Source organism: Hemicordylus capensis, chromosome 14 (genome assembly GCF_027244095.1).
Source record: "Hemicordylus capensis ecotype Gifberg chromosome 14, rHemCap1.1.pri, whole genome shotgun sequence".
In the NCBI taxonomy this organism is placed as follows: Eukaryota; Metazoa; Chordata; class Lepidosauria; order Squamata; family Cordylidae; genus Hemicordylus; species Hemicordylus capensis.
Window position 1 is genome coordinate 10,717,373 of NC_069670.1, and position 22,897 is coordinate 10,740,269.

At 53.7% G+C, this 22,897-nt stretch overlaps 2 protein-coding genes across 4 annotated transcripts; one reads left to right on the forward strand and one right to left on the reverse strand.

Annotated features, from left to right (window-relative positions):
* Window positions 1-84: 84 nt before the first annotated feature.
* Window positions 85-5,575, reverse strand: TTC9C (tetratricopeptide repeat domain 9C). Of its 3 annotated transcripts, none has more exons than XM_053277420.1 (4): window positions 5,487-5,575; window positions 2,114-2,378; window positions 1,407-1,589; window positions 85-548 (listed from the first exon to the last, which is right to left on the reverse strand). In XM_053277420.1, exons 2-4 carry the CDS (start codon window positions 2,349-2,351, stop codon window positions 454-456), a joined length of 516 nt encoding a protein of 171 aa, XP_053133395.1. In that variant the 5' UTR covers window positions 2,352-2,378; window positions 5,487-5,575; the 3' UTR covers window positions 85-453. The 3 variants fall into 3 exon arrangements, with proteins under 3 accessions (XP_053133395.1, XP_053133393.1, XP_053133394.1); XM_053277418.1 differs by lacking the exon at window positions 5,487-5,575 and adding an exon at window positions 3,535-3,681; XM_053277419.1 differs by lacking the exon at window positions 5,487-5,575 and adding an exon at window positions 3,260-3,418.
* A 981-nt stretch (window positions 5,576-6,556) lies between these two features.
* Window positions 6,557-22,460, forward strand: HNRNPUL2 (heterogeneous nuclear ribonucleoprotein U like 2). Its single transcript, XM_053277416.1, has 14 exons — window positions 6,557-7,237; window positions 11,222-11,354; window positions 12,209-12,282; window positions 12,728-12,867; window positions 13,697-13,787; window positions 13,883-13,995; window positions 14,401-14,664; window positions 15,154-15,276; window positions 16,861-16,992; window positions 17,366-17,534; window positions 17,649-17,849; window positions 18,539-18,636; window positions 18,972-19,079; window positions 19,558-22,460. Exons 1-14 carry the CDS (start codon window positions 6,658-6,660, stop codon window positions 19,624-19,626), a joined length of 2,295 nt encoding a protein of 764 aa, XP_053133391.1. The 5' UTR covers window positions 6,557-6,657; the 3' UTR covers window positions 19,627-22,460.
* Window positions 22,461-22,897: the final 437 nt, after the last annotated feature.

The window sequence follows — 22,897 nt, forward strand, 5'->3', positions numbered from 1 at the left end:
GGGAGAGACTTTGTGGCCATTTTGCCTGGTTCAGCTCAGCCTTTCACTGCTGGGGAGGAAAAACACACAAGACTGATCCAGAAGTTAGTTTCCCAAAATACTTTATTTGTTTCAACCAACTAGGAAAAAAGGAAGACGCCAACCAATACCCGGTAGCTTCTTTGAACTGCAGTGGAACGAAGAAAACCATAGCGGGGGCCGGGGGGGGGTCAACAGCCAGCCCCCCCTTCCCAACCCAAAGGGGCAACACCACAGAGGGGCCCCCGGGGCAACACCACAGAGAGGCCCCCAGGGCCCCCCCAGCCCTCTCTGCCCCCTGTGCTTAAGCTGCCCCCCCAGTACATTTTCCAAGGCACTGTGCATCATCAGACCCCGCCAGAGCCACAAATCACAGGCAGCTCAAGAGAAGCCGGGAGGCCCTGCCCTGCCCAGGCGTTGCCCCTGCGGGCGCCTCTAGCCAAACATCCCGAAGTAGAGCTGCTTTTCCTTTCGGCGGTAGATGTCGAGCTGAGATTCCGTCAGCTGCAGATAATGCTTCACGCTGGCGTCTTCCCGGGAGCGAGGATGGGAGCAGGGAGGGAAGAGAACAGCCCCGGGTCAGAGGCGGCAGGGACCCGCCTCGCTGGAGAGGCGCTGGGCCTGCCCCCCCCCCCGGTGCAATCAGGCCAGACCATTCAGACACGGGCTGCAGGTGAATCGGGCACTTTGGTTCCCTGGTTCAGGGCCAGTCTGTGCTTCCCCAGGGATGATTGGGGCCTGGAGCCCCTTCCCTGCCAAGCAAGGGCTACCACGTCTGGGGCTCTTGAGTCTGGAGGAGAGGCAGCGGCAGGGAGGTACGGTGGAGGTCGATAAAGTCATGCCTGGAGTGGAGAGGGTGGACAGAGAGAACTCTTTCTCCCTCGCCCCCAACACAAGAAGCAGGGGTCAGCCCTGGAAACTGGACGCTGGGAAATGTAGGGCCAACACAAGGGAGTACTTTTTCACACCGCCTAGGAACAGAGGAAGCTGCCATCTCCCGAGTCAGACCCTTGGTCCCTCTCGCTCAGGATGGTCTACCCAGACTGGCAGCAGCTTCTCCAAGGTCACACGCAGGAATCTCTCTCTCAGCCCCACTATCTTGGAGATGCCGCCAGGGAGGGGACTGGGAACCTAGATGCTCTTAGAATCTAATCTTGCAGTGCTCCCACATCAAGTCTCCCATCAGCCAGGGTGGACCCTGCTTAGCTCAGGGGACCAGTCCCGCTGGCTGCCACCAGACCGGCTCGCCTCTCCGCATTCATCTGTGCATGCCACTCATCGATGGCTTTCTCTGCCACCGGACATGGCAAGGCCCCCCAGCTTGGACGAAGGGAAGGGAACTGGCGGCCCCGCTCCGCGACACGCAGGCAAGCCTCTGTGCCTCTCACCTTTGGGCCACTTGCTGTGGGCTTGCAGGAGGTAGCGCCGTGCGGCGTCGTAGTCTTGCAGGTGGTAGGAGGCCACGCCGGCCCGGTACAAGGCCTTGGCGTTCTCCGGCTGCTTCTCCAAGACCTTCACGCTGTAGTCGTGCACGCGCCGATAGTTCACAGGCTGCATGTGGAGGAGGCACGCTGGGGGGGACACCACGGCGGCATTATCGGGGAGCAGACCCCTCCCTCCAGCCTTTGAGGAGCCCCCCTAGTCACTCCTGTCTTGCGGGACACCGTGCTTTGAACACGGAGCCAGGGCGACCCTGAGGTTCAGCCACCGAACTCCAGCCACTTTGCTCTTGGCTGAGCCCAAGCCATGGAGCTCTGCGCTCCTCGGAGGAAGCCGAGTGCAAGACACTCCACTTCAATCCCCAAAGCCTGTTTCTCGCCCCCCTGCCCCACCCCATCTCTCCCCTGAACCAATGTGGCTGAGGATTTGTCCACCACTGTTGGACAGGTGCTAAAGGGCAAACACTCTGTACGTGCTCACACGCCCGGCCAGCCGATGGGCACCCCAAGAAGCACAAGAGGCCGCGGCCAAGCCTTGGGGCTCCAGGCCCTTTCCAGGCAGACCCTCTGGGGCCTGTCTGGACCCACCCTCAGCATCCCGCGTGGGTCCCAGATGCTGCCAAGCCCCCCCCCCCGCCCGCCCGCAGGAAGGTTACCGGCCAGGTTGTTGTAGCAGTCGCTCTGCGTCCTGTGGAGGGCTCTCTCCTGCTCGGGGGTCACAGGGGCCCTCTCGGCCCCAAACTCCTGGAGCGGGGAGGGCATCTTGGGGTCCAGGCCCTTCACCTGCAGCAGGGCCCAGTGGTAGCGGCTCACGGCATGGCGGAAGCGCCCCTCTTGGTAGCAGCGGTTGCCTTCCTCCTTGTAGCGCTGGGCCTGCTGCAGCCGCGCATCCATCGTGGGTGGTGCCTCTGGACTCCTCGCCTGGAGGAGGAGGAGGAGGAAGGCAGCTGCTGACGGGGCAGGCAGGCAGGAGTCCTCCCAGGAGCTGGCGCTGGCAGGGAGGGGTCCCATCCAGACCAGGCCAGCCAGGGCCACTGCCTCCCCTGCAGCTCCAGGCAGACCCCCCCCCAGGCTCAGTCTCTGCAGCAGGCCCACCCCCACCCCCCACGGCAGTCCGGGAGGCAGGGGCACGCACACCTCTCTGCCTCCCCCACACCCACACCTGGGGCCTCGGCATTTGAGAAAGAAGAGGTCCCGCGGTTTTCTTTTAAAGGGCGGTTTTCTTTTAAAGGGTTAAGGGTTGGGACACGGCGTGGGGGGGGGGGCTCTTGTAGGCCTCTCTCTAGCCACCAAGACACTTCTCACAAGCAGGAGAGAGAGAGAGAGAGAGGCTGGCAAAGCCACTGACAGAGCAGACCCTGGGTGCTCCAAACCCAGAGCCCCCACCCCACCCCACCCCGCCAGGGCTTCTGGACCTTGAGGAGCTGCACCGAAGGAAAGGCTAGCCGGGCATCTTGAAGCAGGGTTGGGAAAGACACACACAGACAGATGCTGAAGAGCTGCTGCCAGCCCGGGTTAACGAAGCCCAGCCAGACAAACCAAGGGCCTGAAGCTCAGCGGCCGAGAGCTGCATGCGGGCTCAGCCTCCGTCTAGCGCGGCATCTCCACACCAGGCTGGGAAAGGCTCTTTCCTGCCTGGCACCCTGCTGCCGCTGCCAGTCAGTGTGGGTATTCCCGAGCGAGCTGGGCCAAGGGTCCGACTCGGCAGACCACGGCAGCTTCGGACAGCGGGCGCATGCCGCCGGGTCGCGAGGCACTCGTCGCGCCTCCTCTCCGCCAAGCTCCAGCCCGCGAAGAGGTACCTTTGCTGTCGCCGCCGCCGCTGCCACCGAGATCATGCAGAGCGACAGCTGCTGCTGCCCGCCCCGGCCATGTGGGCTGCCGCCGCCCCCACCACACCCCCTGCATGACCTGGAAGCGAAGGAGGGCTGCAGAAGGCGGGGGGGGGGAGGCGGATCATGTGACCAGAGGCAGCTGCTTCTGGGGCAGAGAAGCCGAGAGCCGCGGAAGCCAAATGGAGGAGGAGGAGGAGGAGGAGGAGGAGGAGGAGGAGAGGGCGCCCCCCCCCCCAACAGACCTGCCGCTGGATGCCTCTGCTCCGCAGTCCTGCCTGCCTCTCGCCAGCGCCCGCCGGCTTTTTAACCTCTCCCTTGCCTGCAACCTGATGCAAAATTGCTCCGGAGGAAGCCCCACTGAGCTCCATGGGGGCTTGCTTCTGCGGAAACTTAATAGGGAGGCAGGCAGGCAGGCAGGCAGGCAGCGCTCCCCCGCTCTCTGCAGTCGCCCACCCCACCCCTGGCAACATGTAGGCTCCTTGGGGCAGAGGCCTGCCCTCCTCCTGGTTTGCTTTATGCAGCTCAGTCCGTTTGGCCCTGTTTATTTAGGACTCCGGGTTGAGGGTCAGGCTGTGGGGGGGGGGCGCGGGGGTCTTCTCCTGGTCATTATACCACGGATGTTGCTGAATTAATTTGGCCAAGCTCAGGGGTGCGGCAGGATTTGGGGACAACTTGGTTGTGGGGATCATGGGCAGGAAGGACCTGGGCCTTCACCCAGGCTGTGGAACGAAAGTATTGTTTTTGTGGCAGCGGCTTTGTGTTCTGTTTATGATTGCAACTATTATGTGACTGTACGGGTTATTAAATTTTAAATAGAGATTATTTTTATATTTCTATTATCTGTGCTTTTGCATTTTAAGTATTATGTGTTGCTTTAATGTTCGAGATCATCCTCTGTCACTTTGTATTTTAGTAATGCATTGTTTTAATTATATTGTAAACCACTTTAAGATTATTTTAATGAAAAGCGGTATAGAGATGGAACAACAAATAAAGAAGGCAGAGGTCCAGGGCCAACAATGATGTCTCAAGGCTGCAGCCTTAGCAGAGGAGAACCTCTGCTTGGTGGGGAACGTGCTTCTGTCCAGGAAACCACTGGAAGCTCCCATGCAGAGACTGATGGGCTATTGCATGTATCTCTAGGAACCTAGGAAGCTGCCATAGACTGAGTCAGACCCTTGGTCCATCTAGCTCAGGATTGTCTACCCAGACTGGCAGCGGCTTCTTCAAGGTTGCAGGCAGGAATCTCTCTCAGCCTGATCTTGGAGATGCCAGGGAAGGAGCTTGGAGCATAGATGCTCTTCCCAGAGCGGCTCCATCCCCTGAGGGGAATATCTTACAGCATTCACACTTCTAGTCTCCCATTCCAATGCAAACCAGGGTGGACCCTGCTTAGCAAAGGGGAAAGTTATGCTTGCTACCACAAGAACGGCTCTCCTGCCTGATCAGGGCTGCTAACTCTGACCAAAGCTACTCCTGGCAGGAGATACTCATACTCCCCAGCCCCATATTTTGCACAGCACCTAGCCAGATGGAGGCTGATTCCTGGAAACGCCAAACCAGTCCTGGTGTGCAGGCAACCTTAGTGGGGATTAATGCCATTCTGCCTGCAGGTAGCCAGGTGATGCCTGTAGTAGCAGGTGGAGAGCATGTATCCCCCCCCCTTTTAAAAAAAGGATACATTTTAGTATTTATTGCAGGGTGAAAAGCAGGATAGATTTCTCCCCCACAAGATAGGAACATTGGGTGAGTTTCCACTCCTTTTTATCCTCACAGCAGCCCTGTGAGGTAGGTTAGGCAGAGTGACAGTGCCTCTTAATAGGACATAGGAAGCTGCCATCCACTGAGTCCGGCCCTTGGTCCATCTAGCTCAGTATTGTCTTCAAAGACTGGCAGCGGCTTCTCCCAGGCTGAAGGCAGGAGTCTCTCTCAACTCTATCTTGGAGATGCTGCCAGGGAGGGAACTTGGAACCTTCTGCTTTTCCCAAAGCGGCCCCATTGTCCCCTGAGGGGAAGATCTTACTGCACTCACACATCAAGTCTCCCATTAATGTGCAACCAGGGCAGAACCTGCTTAGCTAAGGGGACAAGTCATGCTTGCTCCCACAAGACCAGTTCTCCTCCCCTTGCAGATCTGATAGAAATCCAGCAAGTCCCCTATGCCATGAAGATCTGAGTGATGAGTTAGTGGCACCTGTTGAATTTCTTCCTGCTGTTATATTATTGATTGAGTGATGGATTGCTTGGCATCTGTCTTAAACCAACGAGGTTTGCCTACAGCCCAAGAAAAAGGAGATGATCAGAAAGACAGACGGGCAGGTGGGAGGCAGTCACGCTAGACACAAAGAACCTTTTAATTTAAAAAAAAAATGTTTTTGCGTGAGAGAAACAGGCAAGATGGCGGCCTCTTCAGCTGAGGGGGTGGGGAAGAAGGGGAGGGGGCGCGGCAAAGGCGTCTCGGAAGCCACCCAATCAGAAAATAAGCTTTGAAGGTTTCTAGGAGGACTAGCCAGGCGCTTCTTTATTCTGATTGGCGGCTTTTAGACCCAATTTGAAGGAAAACAGAAGGAACGGGGGCGGGGCTAGAGGCTCGTTGGGAGCCGCCCAATTAAAACAAAATCCGGTTTGAACATTTCCAGGCCGAATGGCTTATTCTGATTGGTGGCTTTCAGCTAATCAGGAACGTTCACATACGGGTCCCGTGACACACACACACACACGCCCCCTCCCCAAGGGGGCACCAGCAGCTACCCGCCTAAAATGAACCCTTAGGCACGTAGGCGGCAGCGCGAGCCAGTGCGGGACGCATGCGCAGTCCCAGGGAGGGCGAGCCTTCTTTATAAAACGTACTTATGATTTTAAAATTTGGATTAAATAATAACAAATAAGAAGCCACTCAAGTGTTTACATAATATTTAAATAATAAAATCTAATAGCCCTTTTGAGCAATGCAAGTTAAGCAATACTTTTAAACCCTAGTAAGGTGAACAAGGCGATCCAAAACGACAGATTTAAATAACAACCATTTAAAGAGAGTCTCTTAACCCTCAAAAACAACCTAAGCCGAGGCCGCGCATGCGCGTGAGTCTCGCAGCGGCGGGAGCAACCGCCGGCCTGACACCCCCGCGCGGGCACGCGAAGCGCCTGCGCGGCGAGGGAGGGCCGGCAGGAGAGACCGGCGCCTGCGCGCTGGCGTCGGCGGAGGTTGGGGCCGTCGCAGCGCGCAGGCGCGGCGGTGTCGGGGCGCGCGCGCGCGCGGGGGGGAGAGGCGCGAGGGGGCGGGCGGCAGCGGCCGCGCAGGCGCACTGCTGCCCGGAGCGCCCCTGGTCGCCTCACCCCCTCAGCCTCGACGGAGCGCGCGCGCCATGGACGTGAAGCGGCTGAAGGTGACGGAGCTGCGGGCCGAGCTCGGGCGGCGGGGCCTGGATTCGCGCGGCCTGAAGGTGGAGCTGGCCCAGCGCCTCCAGGAGGCCCTCGACGCCGAGATGCTGGCCGCCGGGCCCGAGGAGGCCGGGGCGGAGCCGCGCAGGGCGGCCGGGCAGGGCCTCGGCGGCGGCAGCGGCAGCAGGGCCCGCCTGAGGGTCGGAGGAGGAGAAGGCGGCGGGGAGGACGACGACGAGGAGGAGGAGGAGGAGGAAGACGAAGAGGATGAAGACGAGGAGGAGGAGGACGAGGAGGCGCTGCTGGCCGACGAGGAGGAGCTGCCGGCGCCGCTGGCCGGGCAGGCCCAGCCCCAGCCCCCTCCGCAGGCCGGCCAGCAGGGCGAGGCCCAGGCCGGCAGCAGCGGCGGCGACGGAGGGGGAGGAGTCAACGGCGCCCAGGCGGCCCCCGAGGAAGCCGAAGCCGCCGCCGCCGCAGCAGCCGCCGTCCCAGGAGGGCCTGCGCAGGAGGAGGAGGAGGCGGCGGCGGGCGGCGGCGAGGCCAAGCAGGGAGAAGGCCCGGAGGGTGAGACCGCGGGGATCGTGGCAGGGTTGGGGCGCACTACAGCTCCCATCGTCCCCGGCTCTAGTGGCGCCGGATTGTGGGTGATGGGAGTCCTCGCCGTCGGCGAAGGCCTCTGCGAAGCCTGGTGGACAGCAGGGTTTCTCCAGTGGGGGTCCCTGGGTGGCGCTGGACTCCCATCATCCCTAGCCACCACGGCCTTTGGCCCTGGTGACTGGGGATGATGGGCGCTGAAGTCCAGCCACACCTGGGGCCACGGGTGGGAGATGCCCTGCTATGGCAGGGAGCCCTGGAGGGAGCCTCGTTCTGTCTCTAGGGACCGACTCACGAGCAGTGTGCCCTCCTAACAGGGATCCCCAGATGTTGTGGACTGGGACTCCCATAATGCCCAGCCAAAGGCCTTTGCAGCTGGGGATGCTGGGAGTTGTGGTCAACAACATCTGGGAATCCCTCTTAGAGGGAACACTGGTCACATATCTGCTGTGGGCTTTGGTGTGCAAATGTTTCTGCCTCTGGTCTGCTCTGGAAAGCAAAGCTAGCTGTTGTCTGGTTTTATTTGTTGGACTGAACTCCTTTCACCCCTGTTGACCCTTGGTTCTGTTTTGCTTCTTTCCCTTCCCTTCCTCTGTTGCTTCCCCATGCTGAATCTTCGTTTGGAAGCTCCTTGGGGCAGGGTCTTGTCATCTGTGGTTGCTACTCTTTAAAGTGCCATGCATGTTGTCAGCACTGTGTTTTGTTCATTTGTGGAAGCTACAAGGATCCCCTACACCTAACAGGCACTAGGTTTCCATCAGAAACTAATCTGTAAAGCGCCATGCATTCTGATGGTTCTCTATAAATTAATAATCGAATTACAGAAGAGGCTAAAGTATGTGTCAGGCAGTCCCCAGTTTAAATTTTTCCTCGTCCCCAAACTTAATGAGGTGGTCTCTAGGACAAGCCACTGTTCTTTTAGTCTCCCACCCCTGCAACATGAAGGTAATCATTCAGTATTGTATTTTGTTATTAAAAGGTCAGTGTAATAAGGTTGGTAGAAATTATGAGAGAGTCAGTGCTGAGTGGTAGCTACTTAGGGGTCCTGTGTTCGAATCTTTGCTCAGCTGTGTGTGTCCTTGAGCCACACTCGAAGCCTGAGCTGTTTCAGTGATCAAGCATGTGGAGGCAGGTGCATGTAAGGCTCCTGGGAGAGAGGCTATATTTTTTCCTTGAAAAAACTCCAATGTCTAAAACTACTAATGCTATGCAGTATACTAGATGATAATACAATATCAGTTAAAATGAGTTTCAAAGTTAATTTAACATTTTTTCAAGTGATTTTCCATAGGAAATGTGCTTAAGTAATTAACATAAACAAGGAGAGAAAATAATGCAGAGATACACATTATCATCCAAACAAAAATTCAAGCTATAAATTCATTTGATTGGTTTTGATTTGACCTGCACGTCCAAAACAATTTTTTTTCTTCCAATTTGGAGTGCAAGTGAAGGCAAAACTAAAATGGATGAGTTTTGGTTTCACTTTCAACATACACAACAGCATTTTGTTTGTTTTATTGAACTGAGGAAAATGGAAGTGAATGTGTAAAAATATAACTTTGTGTTGTATATAAACACTGTTGTGTTTTTAAACTTAATTTAAATGTCTACATAAAGTTTTGAATTGGTTTAAATGTAGCTCTTAAATCACACTAAATGTGTGGTGTTGAAATTTTTCCTAATAGTCTAAAAACTTATGGCTGTACAGTATGGAAAATGTTTTGAGAGATTTGTATAGAACATAAAATTAATTGTTTAAAATTGGCCACTCAGACAAAATAAGATCACTGTCTGTTTAGGGCATTGAAACATATTCAGGAGAACTTTCCAGGAAAAAAATCTGATAATTTTCCAGGAAATCTATATCACTGACTGTAAACCCCTTAGGAGCAGGGACCTTCCTGTTTTACTTATGAGTCTTGGTAAAACATTGCATATGCTGATGGCGCTGTATAAATAAGGATAGTAATGGTAGAATAGCAATTATTCAAAGCTCTTTACATTATCTCTGCTGTCCTGACAGCAGTTCTGTAAGGTTGGCCCTTGCAGCCTGCTGGGCTGTTCGCATTTCCCTCCCTTGAGGGGAGGCTGGGTGAGATGAGGCTGGCAGAGAGAGAGAGAGTTCACAGCAGACTTGAACTTGGGGCTTTCTGACTCAGCCGATCCTTCCCTGGTATCTCTAAGCAAACCTACAAGGGGCAGGTATTTCTCATATATGTCGAGTGGGGGTGGCTTGCGGCCAGACTTTGGAAGTGCCAGAGGTTTCAGGGGTGTGCATGCACCTGTGCTGTGTGTTTAGGGAAGCGGAAAGTAAGGCTAAGACCCTCCCTGATGTTTTCAGTCCCTGATTACTAGTGCTTCTGTGTAACCTTGAGGAAACTTCTTGTGTTTAGGCAGGAATGAGGGGTGATCCTGGTACCCAGGCTTTGAGGAAATTGTTTTTCCTCTGTTGTTTATACTACAGCCTTGCTGCAGTTCCCAAAAGATGATTTCCCGGCTTATTTGCATGAAAGGTCCTAGTGACATCTCTGTGCTTTGTCAGTGTACTGAATCCTGCAAATTTTGGGGTTGGACAGGTGATGTTTCTGGTCTACAGGTAGTACTTAGTGGGGTTTTGGTTATGCTTTGCACATTCGCTTGTTTCCATTTTTGAACACTTCTTTTGCTACCTGTCTGTTTAGGAGCACACTCCAAATTGCTTTAGAATACGGAGCTAAGTGCAGCAACTAGGGATGTGCATGGAGCCGGTTCTATGCACACCAGGAAGGCGGTGGGGGGAGGATCGCTTTAAGGCATGGAGAGGGTGTCCTCACCTCCCCCACCACACTTCCACCTCCAGCTCTGCTTCAGAAGCCGCTGGTGTGGGGCGGCTGTACAGCCCTCTTGCCACCCCGGTCAGTGTAAAGCTGGAAGTGGCGCGCGTGTGTGTGTCATGCACATGCGCCTTCCACTTCTGGTTTTATGCTGACTGGGGTGGCAAGAGGGTATACAGCCGCCCCACGCCAACGGTTTTTGAAGCAGAGCTGGAGGTGGAAGTGCGGTGGGGGAGGTAAGGGCACCCTCCCCGTGCCTTAAAATGCCACCCATCCACCCTCCGAACCGGATTGAATGCACAGTTTCTGAACCTGTTCAGCATTCTGGGAATAGCATACCAAACTGGTTCATGCACATCCCTAGCAGCAACTGTGTTACACAGCACTATGGAAATAGGCTATTTGGCGGTAAGTGGTCTTTTCTTCCACCTGTTTAGTCCTCTTGATGTCCACAAGTAACTAGCGTTTCAGGAATAATGCTAGCTACTTAGTCAAAAACTGTGTTCTCTTTGAAGACTGAAAATGTGAAAGTCACTTTGGGTGACAGACAGCATAAGAAGAAGAGGAAGTTACTAGTAGGCAGGCAATGCTAGGAGTGAGCCCGTCAGCCTTTAAAAGAAAAATGCCTAAAAAGCCTGTGGGCATGAGTGTGTTGCCTCTTGGTCTACACTCCAAATCTGGCTTTTCTTTGGGGCATGAGGTGTCCACCTGAATGCTTACACATGCCCACACCAGCCTAAAAGTGTAGAGAAGCATTTCTGTTTCCTCAGTCAGGAATTGTGCTGCTGAAATCAGATGGACAGTTAGTGTAAAAGGTGTGCAGAAGACTGTCGCATCTGAGAAAACCACAAGAAGCAGCATTCTTGCCAGATGGCCATCATAGCCGCTTGGACTTTGTAGAGTCGTATAACACATATGGATAAATGTCAACTAGAAGGCCCCTGAGGCTTGTTTATCATGATGGCTTTGCTTAAGTTGGGCACAAGAGACTAGGGCTGCCCTCAGAGTTCGAGATAAACACTTTTTGTGTGTTTAATTCTAAGAGGAGAGGCCAGCAGAGCTTTGTGATAAGAGAAAAAGTCTGTTTTAGATTGCTTTCAGCAAAATCTGCCCCTCTCTTTTTTCTGCCTCCCGTCAGCAAATGAAGAAGATGAGAAAGCCAAGCAGGCTGGTCCGGATGGGGAACGCCGTGGGCTGAAAAGACAGCGGGAAGAGAAAGAAGAGCACGGCCGTGCCTATTATGAATTCCGGGAGGAGGCGTACAATAGCCGGTGAGATGGTTGGTCTTTCAGCTGGGAACAGGAGCCAGTTTGCAGGCAGGGGATGACATGAAGCAAGATGGAGCAGAGGACGGAGGGCAGCTCTAGGTGATGTGCGAGCCAACTAGTCTTGCACGGCCTACTTTTTTTCTCACGAAAACACCTGTGGTCTTCTGAGAGGGGTGTTCTCAACAGTTAACAACAACAACAAAATATTTATATACCCCTTTTTCAACAAGTTTCCAAAGCGGCTTACATAGAGAAATAATAAATAAATAAATGAATAAAATGCCTCCCTGTCCCCGAAGGGCTCACAATCTAAAAGGAAATATAAGATAGACACCAGCAACAGTCACTGGAAGGATGCTGTGCTGGGAGTGGATAGGGCCAGTTACTCTCCCCCTGCTCAATAAAGAGAATCACCACATTAAAAAGGTTAGGGCAGTTAAGGCACAGCAAACTTCTGTGGAGTGATCCTGAGTACATGGTTTTGCTTAAGAGAACTTGGTTGAGCCCACCTCGGCACCCCCTGCAAGCACCCCAGCAACCAGCAAGTGCCTGATGGTTGCCCCAGGAACAGGTCAGTGGACTGCAGGCTGCCTCCTGCCATAGCTGAGGAGACCCTTTGGTGCTATGTTGGAAGATTAACAAAAAGGTGGGGAATGCTTTCTCTCAAAGCACTTCATATTTTTATTGTTACGTTCAACATGTTTTCAAAGACTCCATCAGAGACTGTCTCAGTGCTAAAAATAATGGCTCAGAAATGGCTGGAACCTTTTCAAGGAGGGGGTTGTGCTTTGGTTTCTTCTACATACTGGATGCATTTTAACACGACCGTGTTGGTTATTTTTTCCTATCTGCTGTAGATCCAAGTCACCGCCACCACCAGAAGAGGAGGCTAGAGAAGAGGACGATGAGACTGCTGTGATCTTGGACACAGGTATGTATTTGTCCCACTTGCCACATATTAGTGAGAGGCAAAGTTAAATGCAGACAGAAGCGTCCACACAAGTACAGGCTGGCATGGTGGGAAGACTTCCATGGTGTTCCTTCGGCGGGGGGGGGGGGGGGGCGGCAGTGCCAGTCAGCTGTCCTCCTGAAGATGCCTGTACCACTGTACTGAAAAGGGAGGAGCCATCATTCTGGGATTGGATTGTTCTGTTTTTGAAATGTTCTTTGTGAGGTGGCAATATTTATGCTGCCTAGATTCCTGGGAGGTGGGTGGGGAGTGGAATCTTGGCAAGAAGACTCCGAATCTGAGCACGGAAGCCCAGCTGAAGGCTGCAATGGGTTCCTGCTCATCCCCAGCCAAGGCTCTCTTCCTGGGCAGTTTTGCCACCTGGGCCCTAACTCTGAAGTGCACACGGTGTTCCTTTCTTGCGCAGCTACCTCTGACCTCCACTTCCGAGCCACCAAGGACCGTTTCGGCGGGCAGCCTCTGTTCTCTGAGAAATTCCCCAACCTGTGGTCTGGGGCGAGAAGCACACATGGCGTGACCAAGGGGAAGGTCTGCTTTGAGGCAAAGGTGAGCAGGTCTGATGTGTGTGGAGGCGCATCATCCCCAGGGAGCTTCCCTGCCAAATGCTTTCCATGCCAAACGGGCACCCAGTCGCAGGCTGCGTCCTGTGGTCGCTCAGACAAGAGCGCTTTTTATTGTCAAGGGGACAGTGTTGTACTTGGGGGGACCCCCAAGGACCCGTGTGGGCAGACTTCAGTGGATACACTGGCCTGCTTTTAAGGAAGCAGAGATCTGACTTGCTTCTGCGGACGTGGCCAGGCCTCACCATTTATGATGCCCTCCTTCATTCCTTCTGCCCGGTATGAATCTCCTTTGATTCATTCAGATGTAGAAATATCTGGATAGGTAAAACAAAAAGCTGGCCTAGAGGTTTATCTCAGCACTCTTCTTCCAAGCTAAATAATGCTACAGTATCTTATACTGCCCTGCATTCAGTGAAATGGACAGTGGGGCTGTCATATCCAACTCACATTGGTTGATTGGATTTGCATAGCACCTTCTGTGAGCCAAAGATGCCTTCTGCATGGAGAATGCTCTCTCCGGCACTCTCCTGTGTCTTGAAAAGTGCACCCTCCAGATGCCTATGCCCTAATAATTAATGATCATTTACAGCTATTTGTTTACTTCCCATTTTATACATGATCATCATCATCATGGGTATGGAAGAGTTTTTGGAAGTGTCAGAATTGTCAAGCTGGTGTGTTAAAACCACAGAGAGCCAGGAACTGTCTGGTTACACTGACAGGTCCCTTGGAACCCAAAGTGTTCTGGGCCTGTTTGTCACCTTCTTAGGAGATGCCGGCAATGAGCAGCCTTCTCCCTTGATCTCTCCTAGGTGGCACAAAACCTCCCGCTGAAGGAAGGCTGCACAGAGACTCCGCTGCTTCGCGTGGGATGGTCTGTCGTCCTCTCTCGTTCACAGCTAGGTAAATGTGGCTTCTTCCAGGCATCTGAGCTGCCACAGCCTGGGGCAGATGGCCCTGCTCAAGGGACCATTGTTGTAAGTGTTGCTTTCTTCTAGGCGAGGATGAGTTTTCTTATGGCTACGATGGACGAGGGCTGAAGGCTGAAAATGGGCAATTCGAAGAATTTGGCCAGCCGTTTGGGGAGAATGATGTGGTCGGTTGCTTTGCTGTAAGTGCAGTGAGAGAGGCCTTCCTTGGACCAACTCTTGAGGGCTGCTTTGGCGTCCTTGGACTGGGTCCCAGGGGGTGGGCAGGTTGGGGGAACGAGGTGGGGCTGAGGACACAGCCATAACGCCACCTCTTTTCCTTGATGCCGCAGTACTCAGGGCCCTCCGTGTGCTGCATCTGCCTTCGTGGTAAGAAGCATCATCTATGGATGCTTCTTATTAGAATGCGCCCGTGACCAGCTGCATTGCTAGCCAGAGCAGTGACAAGCCAGCTTGCCTCCCGTTGCTTGGCCTTCAGGAGGCTGCCTGCACATGGCCTGGGAAGCATGAGGCAGGCCAGCCGAGAAGATCAGGTGTTGGTTCCCTCAGGATTTGCTGCTCACAGGTTGGCGGGTCCTGTCTTGCAGAACTTTGAGAGCGAAGAGGTGGAGTTGTCCTTCTCCAAGAATGGGGAGGACCTGGGCGTGGCCTTCCGGATCAGCAAGGAAGCACTGGGCGAGAGGGCTCTGCTGCCACATGTGTTGTGCAAAAACTGCGCCGTGGAGCTGAACTTCGGCCAGAAAGAGGAGCCTTTCTTCCCGGCTCCTGAGGGCTACGTGTTTATTCATGCCGTCCCTGTTGAAGATCGGGTGCGCACGCCCCTGCCGCCCAAGACCACAGAGGAGTGCGAGGTAAGGCAGGCTGCCCTGCTCCCCTCACTCGAAGACCTTCCCCGGCACCTGTGGGCCCCGGAGGTCAGCCTGGTGGCTTCCATGAGGTTCCTGCTGCTTGCCTGTGCACCTCCAAACCCCAAATGGATGCTCAAAAGCCCTCCTGCCTACTTGATTCTTTTTCTTCTTCTCTATTCCAAGTTTCCTTCCATCAGGAAAAGGGATATATCCTAGGAAAAAGGTGGAAATCTTAGAAGGGTCCAGACATTCCGTGCGTGTGCATGTGTAGTTGTTAAATTGCAGATGAAGGGGTCCTCATTCTTCTCCTTTCCTGATGGGGACAGCTTTTTGGGGGATCACTACATCCATTGCCCTGATGGACCAAGGAAAGAAAACATATTTTATCTTCCTGTTCTCAAGCGTATTGTGGCATCCATGGCCCCAAAGTGCAGCCCTCAATGGTGTTCGGATGGAGTTTCTCAAAACTCCTGGGCTGCTCTCTCATTCCAGGTGCTGTTGATGGTTGGACTGCCAGGATGTGGGAAAACCCACTGGGCACAGAAGCGCACCCAGGAGAACCCAGAAAAGCGATACAACATCTTGGGGACAGACACTGTTCTCTACCAAATGAGGGTAAGTGGCCAGAAATCATTGCAAAGGGTCCCCTGGGGCATTTCCCAGCTGGCGAGGTGTATCCTGTAGAGACTGTGCTGGCTTTCTGTCTGTCACGGGTCATGTTGTTTTCCTGGATCTTAAGAACAGTTTGTGGGAGTCTCTGGCTCAGGGTGTCCGCATGTTGGTCACAGCAAGTTGGTTTGATGTGTGATAGTGACACGCTCCCTAAACAGCTGTAACGGTGACCCCAAGCATCCTCTTCCGCTTATGTCTATATTCCGGTTTATCTGAGGTGCCCCTCTCCCATTTCCTCCACCCTGTTATCAGTTTTGGCAACTGGGGCGAGGCCAAGAAGTTGTAAAAAATTTCTCCACTCACTGGCAACAGACATTTCTTGCCCCCCAAAGCCCCCTTAGAATGACACAAGGTTGTGACACGTCTAGGGCAGCCTGCAGGGATTGGCCACCAAGGAGAGTTCCATGCTGCTGCCGCCACTACAGAAACAGTGGGGTGGAAGAGGGAATTAAAGGGGGAAACATCCGTTTATTGAGGTCTTTCAGGTTCAGTACCAGTAGTTTGAACTGGGCCCAGAAGCCACCTGGATAGTGCTAGCCCTGATGTGTTGGCTGGCCATGGAAGCAGGGCCCTGTTTTCCAGGGGGCAGGGGGAGGAAGAGCTCTTGACTTGCTTCAACTTCTCTGATCTGCATGCCCCTCCAAAGGGCAAACTGGAGGCATTTTTCACAATGTAGTTTCATTTTGCTAGCCAAGCCTTGCATCTCTGTTGTACTGCTGACATTTTAACCAGGTAAAATAATGTTCCCCAGTAGCATCTCTCTCACAGCTTTTGTGCACAGGTAGCGTTGGGAATCTATGCCACAAGTTGCTTCTGGGCAGTATTCCTTTCTGTGAAATTCTTGTCCCTTCTCCTTGTTCAGAACTGCCCCCCCCCCGAAATAAATAACCTTATGAAGCAGCAGGAATTGGTGGTAGTTACTAGAGAAATCAGTGTTAGATCTATTTCACTGTTCCACAAAGAAATTCACAAAGCAGTTTATGCAGCAGAAGAATGAGAAGATGGTTCCCTGTCCCAGAACCAGAAGGGCTCACAATTTATGATCCCCTTGAGATGGAAAGCCAATGTCTGAGTCCTTTGATGAGTCGTCATAACTATTTATAATTCGGGCCCTGGCTCTTAACCAGTTGCAGAGATCAGGTCATTACTAGGCATGAAACTGGACCAAGAGAACTCTCATATGGAGCATGGATGACTGCTAATTACACAAACTTGCACAGGCCTCTGTGCAGACTGACCAAAAGGTTCTCCCCACAGTTCTTTCTCTGAAAAGAAAAGAAAAGCCTTTTCTGGGTTTTTACGAGGGTCGTATTTAAGAGATACGTTTGCATTCAGTTCAGACTGCATTTTAAATCTGGTCATTTTAAAAAGAAGCATATTGCAGATGAAACTTTAAAAACCCAACCTTTAGATGCCCGCTCCTGATGTTTAGAACAGCCACATGTCACAAGCATGCTGGGAATGCTGCCTTGATGAACTCCTCTCCCTCCTCCTCTCTCCCTCTGCTTGTCCTTCCCCTCTTGCCAGACAAAGGGTCCCGAAGTGGAGGAAGTCCTGGACACCAAGAGCCGTGATGTGCTCACTCAGCAAGCTGCCCGCTGTGTCAGCAAGCTGGTGCAGATTGCCCCTCGGACAAAGAGGAACTTCATTCTCGACCAGGTAGCTTGGCTTGAATGTTGGGGGGGGGGTTGGTTCCCGAGTGCGAGAAGTGGCTCTGAACAGGGGCTGGGCCAGGGCACGGGCTTTGGCAAGAGATCCTTTCCGGCTCTAAGATTCCCTGTCCATTGAGAAGATCCCCCTGACCACATCAGAGAGATGAGGGAGGCGGCTTGGAGACTAAAAGCAAACTGGATGGTGCTTCTGGCCGCCGACCTGGGGCCTCTCCATTCTGCTCCTCGGTGGCCTGCCATGGCTCCTGGCCATTGGAGGAGGAGCGGGGTGGTGATGGTGGAGCTGCTGCTGCTGCTGCTGCTGCTGCTGCCGCCACCGCCGCCGCCTCATCCCTAAGGCCTTGTTTCTTGCCTCTCTCCAGTGCAACGTGTACAATTCTGGCCAGCGGCGGAAGCTGCTGAACTTCAAGGGGTTCTCGCGCAAGGTGATGGTGCTTGTTCCCAACGAAGAGGACTGGAAGCAGAGGCTGGAGCTGAGGAAGGAGGCTGAGGGGGAGGACGTGCCTGAGTCGGTGATGCTGGAAATGAAAGGTGGGTGACCTGAGGAGGGAGGGGGGCCGGCTGTGGGTGTTCTGCCCCGGCCCATGCAGGACGGCCCGCTGACCTGTGTGTGTGTGTGCGCTTCCCTCTCCTGTCTGCTCCCAGCCAACTTCTCTCTCCCGGAGAAGTGTGACTACATCGACGAGGTCCTGTACCAAGAGCTGGCCAAGGAGGAGGCTCAGCCCCTGGTCACCAAGTACAAAGAGGAGGCCAGGAAGCTGCTCCCCCCTTCGGAGAAGCGGACGAACCGGCGCAACAACCGCAACAAGCGCAACCGCCAGAACCGCAACCGTGGCCAGGGCTATGGTGAGGGAGGCGCTGCTCCTGACCCCCCCCTTGCGGAAGATGGGCTGGGGTCCCTGTTCCCATGTCCCCCAGGGGCTCCCCTGCGGGTCTCCCTGCCCTCTTGGGGGGCTGGGCCTGCCTTGGGAGACTTGGCAGCCCCCCAAGGGAATGCCTCGCTCTCTGGCTCTTGAAGTCCGGCACCTTTTGCACAGGCCCTTTACCTAGTGGCCTGGCTGGGGTGGCATCGCTGTGGCTGAGAGGCGGAGCTGCAGGCGGCGAGGTGGCCCTAGGCAAGCCACCCCCTCTTGGCTCTTCCCCTGCCCCACTGCACATAGGAGGATCGTAATAGTGACCCACCCTGCAGCGGGGCTCCAAGAAGGGCAGTATATAATGTGTGCAAAGTGCTTTGAACGAAGCTTATGTAATGTGTGTATTTGACACTCCCTTTGGCCAGCCTAGTGGAACGTCGCCCAGGGAGGGGCCTCTGGCCAGGGCCCCACTCGCCCCTCCTTGTCTCTGTGAAGGTGGATGCAGCTCAGCTTCTCCCACCCCGCTCAAGTTCCCTGGACTCTCCTGTGCTATCCAGGCCTCTTGCTTCTCTGCTAGCAGGGGATGTGCCCGGTCAGCTGGCCACTTGACGGCCGCTGCCGCTCTGTTTGTGCTGAGTTGGCCGCCGCCTGACCCTGCCTCCTTTCTGTGTCTGTCTTTAGTTGGTGGCCAGCGCCGAGGTTACGACAATCGGGTCTATGGGCAGCAGCGGCAGCAGCAGCAGCAACAACAGTACTGGGGGCAACCTGGAAACCGAGGCGTGAGTAGATCTCCCAGGGTCAATACGTTGACTTGGCTCTTGGAGGTGACCCCTCTTTGCCTTCTGCCCAATCATGACCTTCTTTTTTAAGGGCTTTCAGAGTTTCTAGCGCTCATGATTCGAGAAAAACAGTTTTAGGAGAGCCAGAGACTTCAGTGTTGTGGATTCAGGGGTAGAGGGAGAAGCCCTTTGCTCATCTACAAAGGCTGGGGTCAGTGCCAGGCCTTGGGTGTGTTGTGGGTTTTTTAAAGCAGGCCGTGCTGTCAGATTGGGAATGTGGGGATGTCTCACTCGTGCAGCACTCCGCTAGAAGCTGCTGCTTGAATTTCTCGCAGGGTTACCGCAACGTTTACGAGAGCTACAGGGGGGACTACAACCGGTTCTACGGCCGCGATTACGAGTACAACAGATACAGAGACTACTACAGGGACTACAACCGGGAGGTAAGAGGCTGTGCCCTGCCTGGGCTCCCTCGAAAGGCCCCTCGCTCCTTCTCCTCCTGCATGCAAGTTGTGCTTCCCTGTTAGTCTGTAGAAGTGCTCGCATGATCTAGTGCCAGTTCAGGCAGAAGCAAACCAGATCCGGAAGACTCGCTCCCAAATAAACTAGACACGTTCTTCTGCTTGAGAAGAGCTGCATGAAAATAAGCCCAGTGCAGCGGGTAACCCCGCAACAAATGCAGTTTCTTCTTCCAGCCTCCACAGCTCAAGAACAGAAACGAGGCACTGCTGTGTGCTTAGCTTTACTATCGTGTTCCGTTCTGGTTTTCCTTTCACTTGCGGTAGGCTTTAGAGATGAATTCCCACAGTAAAATAGGGGAAATTGTTGGTGGGGCAGTTTGGGATTGGGACACTGACTGCTTTGGGAGTGTTTCTGCCTCACACCACTGCACCTTCCTAAGCACGCCTGTTGTCCTTTCAGTGGCAGAACTACTACCAAGACAGAGACCGATATTACAGGAACTACTACGGATACCAGGGGTACCGGTGAAACCCCGGCCGTCTCCACCCTTCAGCCACGCAGGGAGACTGCAGAGGGGGAGTCAGTGCTGCTTCCCCAGACGACACAACCAATGGAAACAGGGCTGTTGGGGGAAATGGCAGTGGTGGTGAGGGGGTGGGAGGGTAAGGTTTAAAAAAAAAAAAGAAAGAAATTGTAAATTTTTTTTAAAGTTTGTTGAAAAGAATATTGTCTTATTCTATAAAAAAAGAGAAAAAAACATTTCAAACCTAGTTTAGACATTTGTAATCAAAATGTTTGCTCCAAGAGGAGAGCAGCACTTCATGTTGCCTGTGATTGGACAGGAAGCCGTGACATCCTAGAGCAGCGGCACTGGCAGCCAGGCAGGGGCAGGGCTGGGAAGGGCGGCGTGCAGGGCAGTGGGCGGCCGTGCGTGGGGTGGGGTGGGGGGCGCATCTTTCGACTTCTCGCGCAAAGAACACACTCACTGAAGGGTCTTGTTAGCCTCTCTGGTTTTTTTGGTTTTTTTTTTTTTGGTGGTTTTAAAACTCTCTTCCTTTAGGGTGGACAGGGAAATGTTTGCCATCTGGGAGCCACTGAGAGCGAGCTGGAGGTGCTCCTCTTTCCCTGCCCTTCCAGAGTTTGGCCTGTGTTTTCAGACAGTGAATTGCTGGGAGGCCTTTGGGACGTCACCTCTCCCAGGCCAGAGGCTTCTCTTGAGCTTCTCCCTTCCCCACTCTAGTCCCACCTTGGCATCTTAGCAGAGTATTTGTCAGCCATCTGCTAAGAGGGAGCACGAGGAGGACTCTGGGTTGGCCCGGCGCCTGGGTCCTCGTGCGTCTCTGGCCAAAGCAGGCTGCCTGGAGTGGGGGGGTGCCCCTTTGCACCCCTTGGCCCTCCTCTCCCCCCCCCGAGGTTCAGCTTGGCCCCCTTCTCACCTCTGTATCGTGTCTCTCTTCTTTCTAGTGGAGTGGAAGGAACGTTTTTCTCAGGGTTTCTGCAGGATCTCCTTAATGTGAGCACCCAATGTGTATATAGGCAAAACTGCACGCATGCAGCCATCACCGTTTGAGGAGCGTAGTGCTGAGAAGAGCAGCCATTTTATACAAGCGGGGGGGGGGCTCTGATCATTCTGTGCTTGTCTTTTTGATAAACAGGTAGCCTCTGTAAATAGGAAATGAGGGAGGGAGGAGCTGCGCTGGTTGGGGGGCAGGGAGGGGGGCAGGTGTGTGGGTCCCTTGCTGGAACGTGTTGGCTTTCTGATTTGGCCCTGGGGATTCTGTTTGATTTTTCAAGGAGGGTGGGTGATATATCTCCCCCCCGCCCGGGTTTCTGTTAAATTGCTCCTCTTTCCCCTTCTCTCCCCCACCGCCCCGGTTGGTGCTCCCTGCTATAACGAAGCATCTTCTCCAGTGTTGGTCCAGATCTGCAGAGGGTAGGAAAAGATCCTTTTGCAGCCCGGCTGGGTGGGCTCCATGGCTGGTATCCTTTTTCTCTGGGGTGGGTGGGGTTATTTTTCTTGCCATTGATGCTTGGGGGTCGATTAATTTGCTTCCTCATCAGTCTCTCTTCACAGAACACAGAAGGGGTGGGGGCTTTCAGACATTACTCTGTAAATTAACCCCCCCCCCCTATTTCTTGGCTCCCGTCTGTCTCCTGCTTGGCTGATTATGTCTGATTCCCAGCCAAGGGACTGAAGATGAGCCTCTGTTCCTTGTGATTCACTGTTTGAAATTCAAACTTTTAAATTTTATTTTTCATTTAAAAGGTTGGTGGGGGTGTTTTTTTCTTTAATAGTATAGACACTTGCATTCTCTTGCCAGCCTTCACAAGCAGCTCTGTCCCTGTCAGAAGATTCATTCTTGTATCCCAGACACACAAAAACATTTGGGTGTGGGGGAAGCCTGCCAGCTCCAGAAGGCATTGATCCTTCAAGAGGGGGCTGTTGCGGGCTGAGGGCATGGGGTGGAGGGAGGGCAGCAGCTGCTAACCCCCAGCCCTCTGGAGGAGCGAGAGAAAAGCAGGATATTCTCCTCTCTCCATGCATGTGTGTATTCAGAATGTGTGATTGTGTGACAACTGTTTTTATAACAAAGTTAACTGGTATTTTAAATTCTTCAGGCCACTAGAAAATATTCTTCTGGGGAAGAAGGGGAGGGGTGTGTGTGTGAGAGAGAGAAAGAGAGCGCGAGAGCACAGATACCTTCCGTCTCTGAGCCCTCGCATGGGTGCTTGGTGGTGTGGGCTGTTGATCATGGGCAGCGGGCTTTCCAGCAGATGGAGCACCGGCAGCAGTGGGGCAGGCCCATGGGTCCTCCCTTCCCTCTCTGGGGATCACAGGCCAGGGGTCCGGGTTTAGCTTCAGTACCTTCGGGAAGCTGCCATCGCTGAGTGGAATTGCGTTTGGAACTCTGGTCCTTTTGAAATAGAACCCAACACGGAAGGAAATGTCTCAAAGCTGCCGCATCCTTAGACCATCAGACCGAGAGATCTTAGCAACTTAGTAGATGTCTTCTTTTTTCTGCACATTTTTTGTTAATAAAAAAAGGAAAAGGAAAAAAAATTAAATGGTAAAAAAGTCCAAAAAAAAAAAAAAAAAAGGAAATCCAGCCTGTTTAAAACTTGTTAGTGTTTTTCATGATTCTGTGTCTTAGTTGCTGTAGATGGGAAGCTCGCGCGAACCGGAGGCTGTCAAATGTTTTTACAAGCTGTAAAACGTTGAAGTGGCCAGTAAAAGGGGTTTTGCCATTGAACATGTAACTGTGTGGTTGTTTACATCTGTAACTTTCTTTCCTTAACAATTCTGGCATATGTAGGTTGATAAACTTCCATTTTTAGAATAAATAACCATTCGCTTGACTCCACCTCCGTCTGTTGCTGGGCTGACTTCTTAGGTGTGGTTATGCTTTTGCCTCGGCTCGCCACCCAAATAGAAAGGGAGGGAGGGAGGGAAAGGGGAGGCAAGCAGAGGGTCCCTTTCCACGGAGGTGGAAGCGGTCTCGGGGGTCCTGCAGCAGAACCCGTGTCTGTTTGGCACGGGGCCCATTCCACGGAGAAGGGCTTTGTCTATGCAGCCTGTGGCTTGCTCGTGACACAAAGCGGAGCGACTGCAAGCAGCTTCTTTCAAGCAGGGGTGCAGCCGAGGGGGGTGGTGATGGGGAGAGCAATGGCCTTGCGCCCATGATGCGGGAGGGGCCCTGCGGACTGGGAAAGAGCCCACTCTCTGCTCCCGCCTGACTCAGGGGAGAGCTGCTGGCCCCTGGTCTTGTGCAAAGGGATGGGCCTGTTGGGAATGGGGGTT

Excerpts from the sequence above, each read along its gene's own strand:
- HNRNPUL2 (XM_053277416.1), top strand. The coding sequence starts at position 6,658 with ATGGACGTGAAGCGGCTGAAGGTGACGGAGCTGCGGGCCGAGCTCGGG. Across the intron at positions 14,665-15,153 it reads AGACCACAGAGGAGTGCGAG|GTGCTGTTGATGGTTGGACT; the intron begins GTAAGGCAGGCT and ends CTCTCATTCCAG. Across the intron at positions 19,080-19,557 it reads ACAGGGACTACAACCGGGAG|TGGCAGAACTACTACCAAGA; the intron begins GTAAGAGGCTGT and ends TTGTCCTTTCAG.
- TTC9C (XM_053277418.1), bottom strand. The coding sequence starts at position 3,660 with ATGGAGCTCAGTGGGGCTTCCTCCGGAGCAATTTTGCATCAGGTTGCA. Across the intron at positions 2,379-3,534 it reads GCAGAGGCATCCAGCGGCAG|GCGAGGAGTCCAGAGGCACC; the intron begins GTCTGTTGGGGG and ends CTCCTCCTCCAG. Across the intron at positions 1,590-2,113 it reads CTGCTACAACAACCTGGCCG|CGTGCCTCCTCCACATGCAG; the intron begins GTAACCTTCCTG and ends TGTCCCCCCCAG.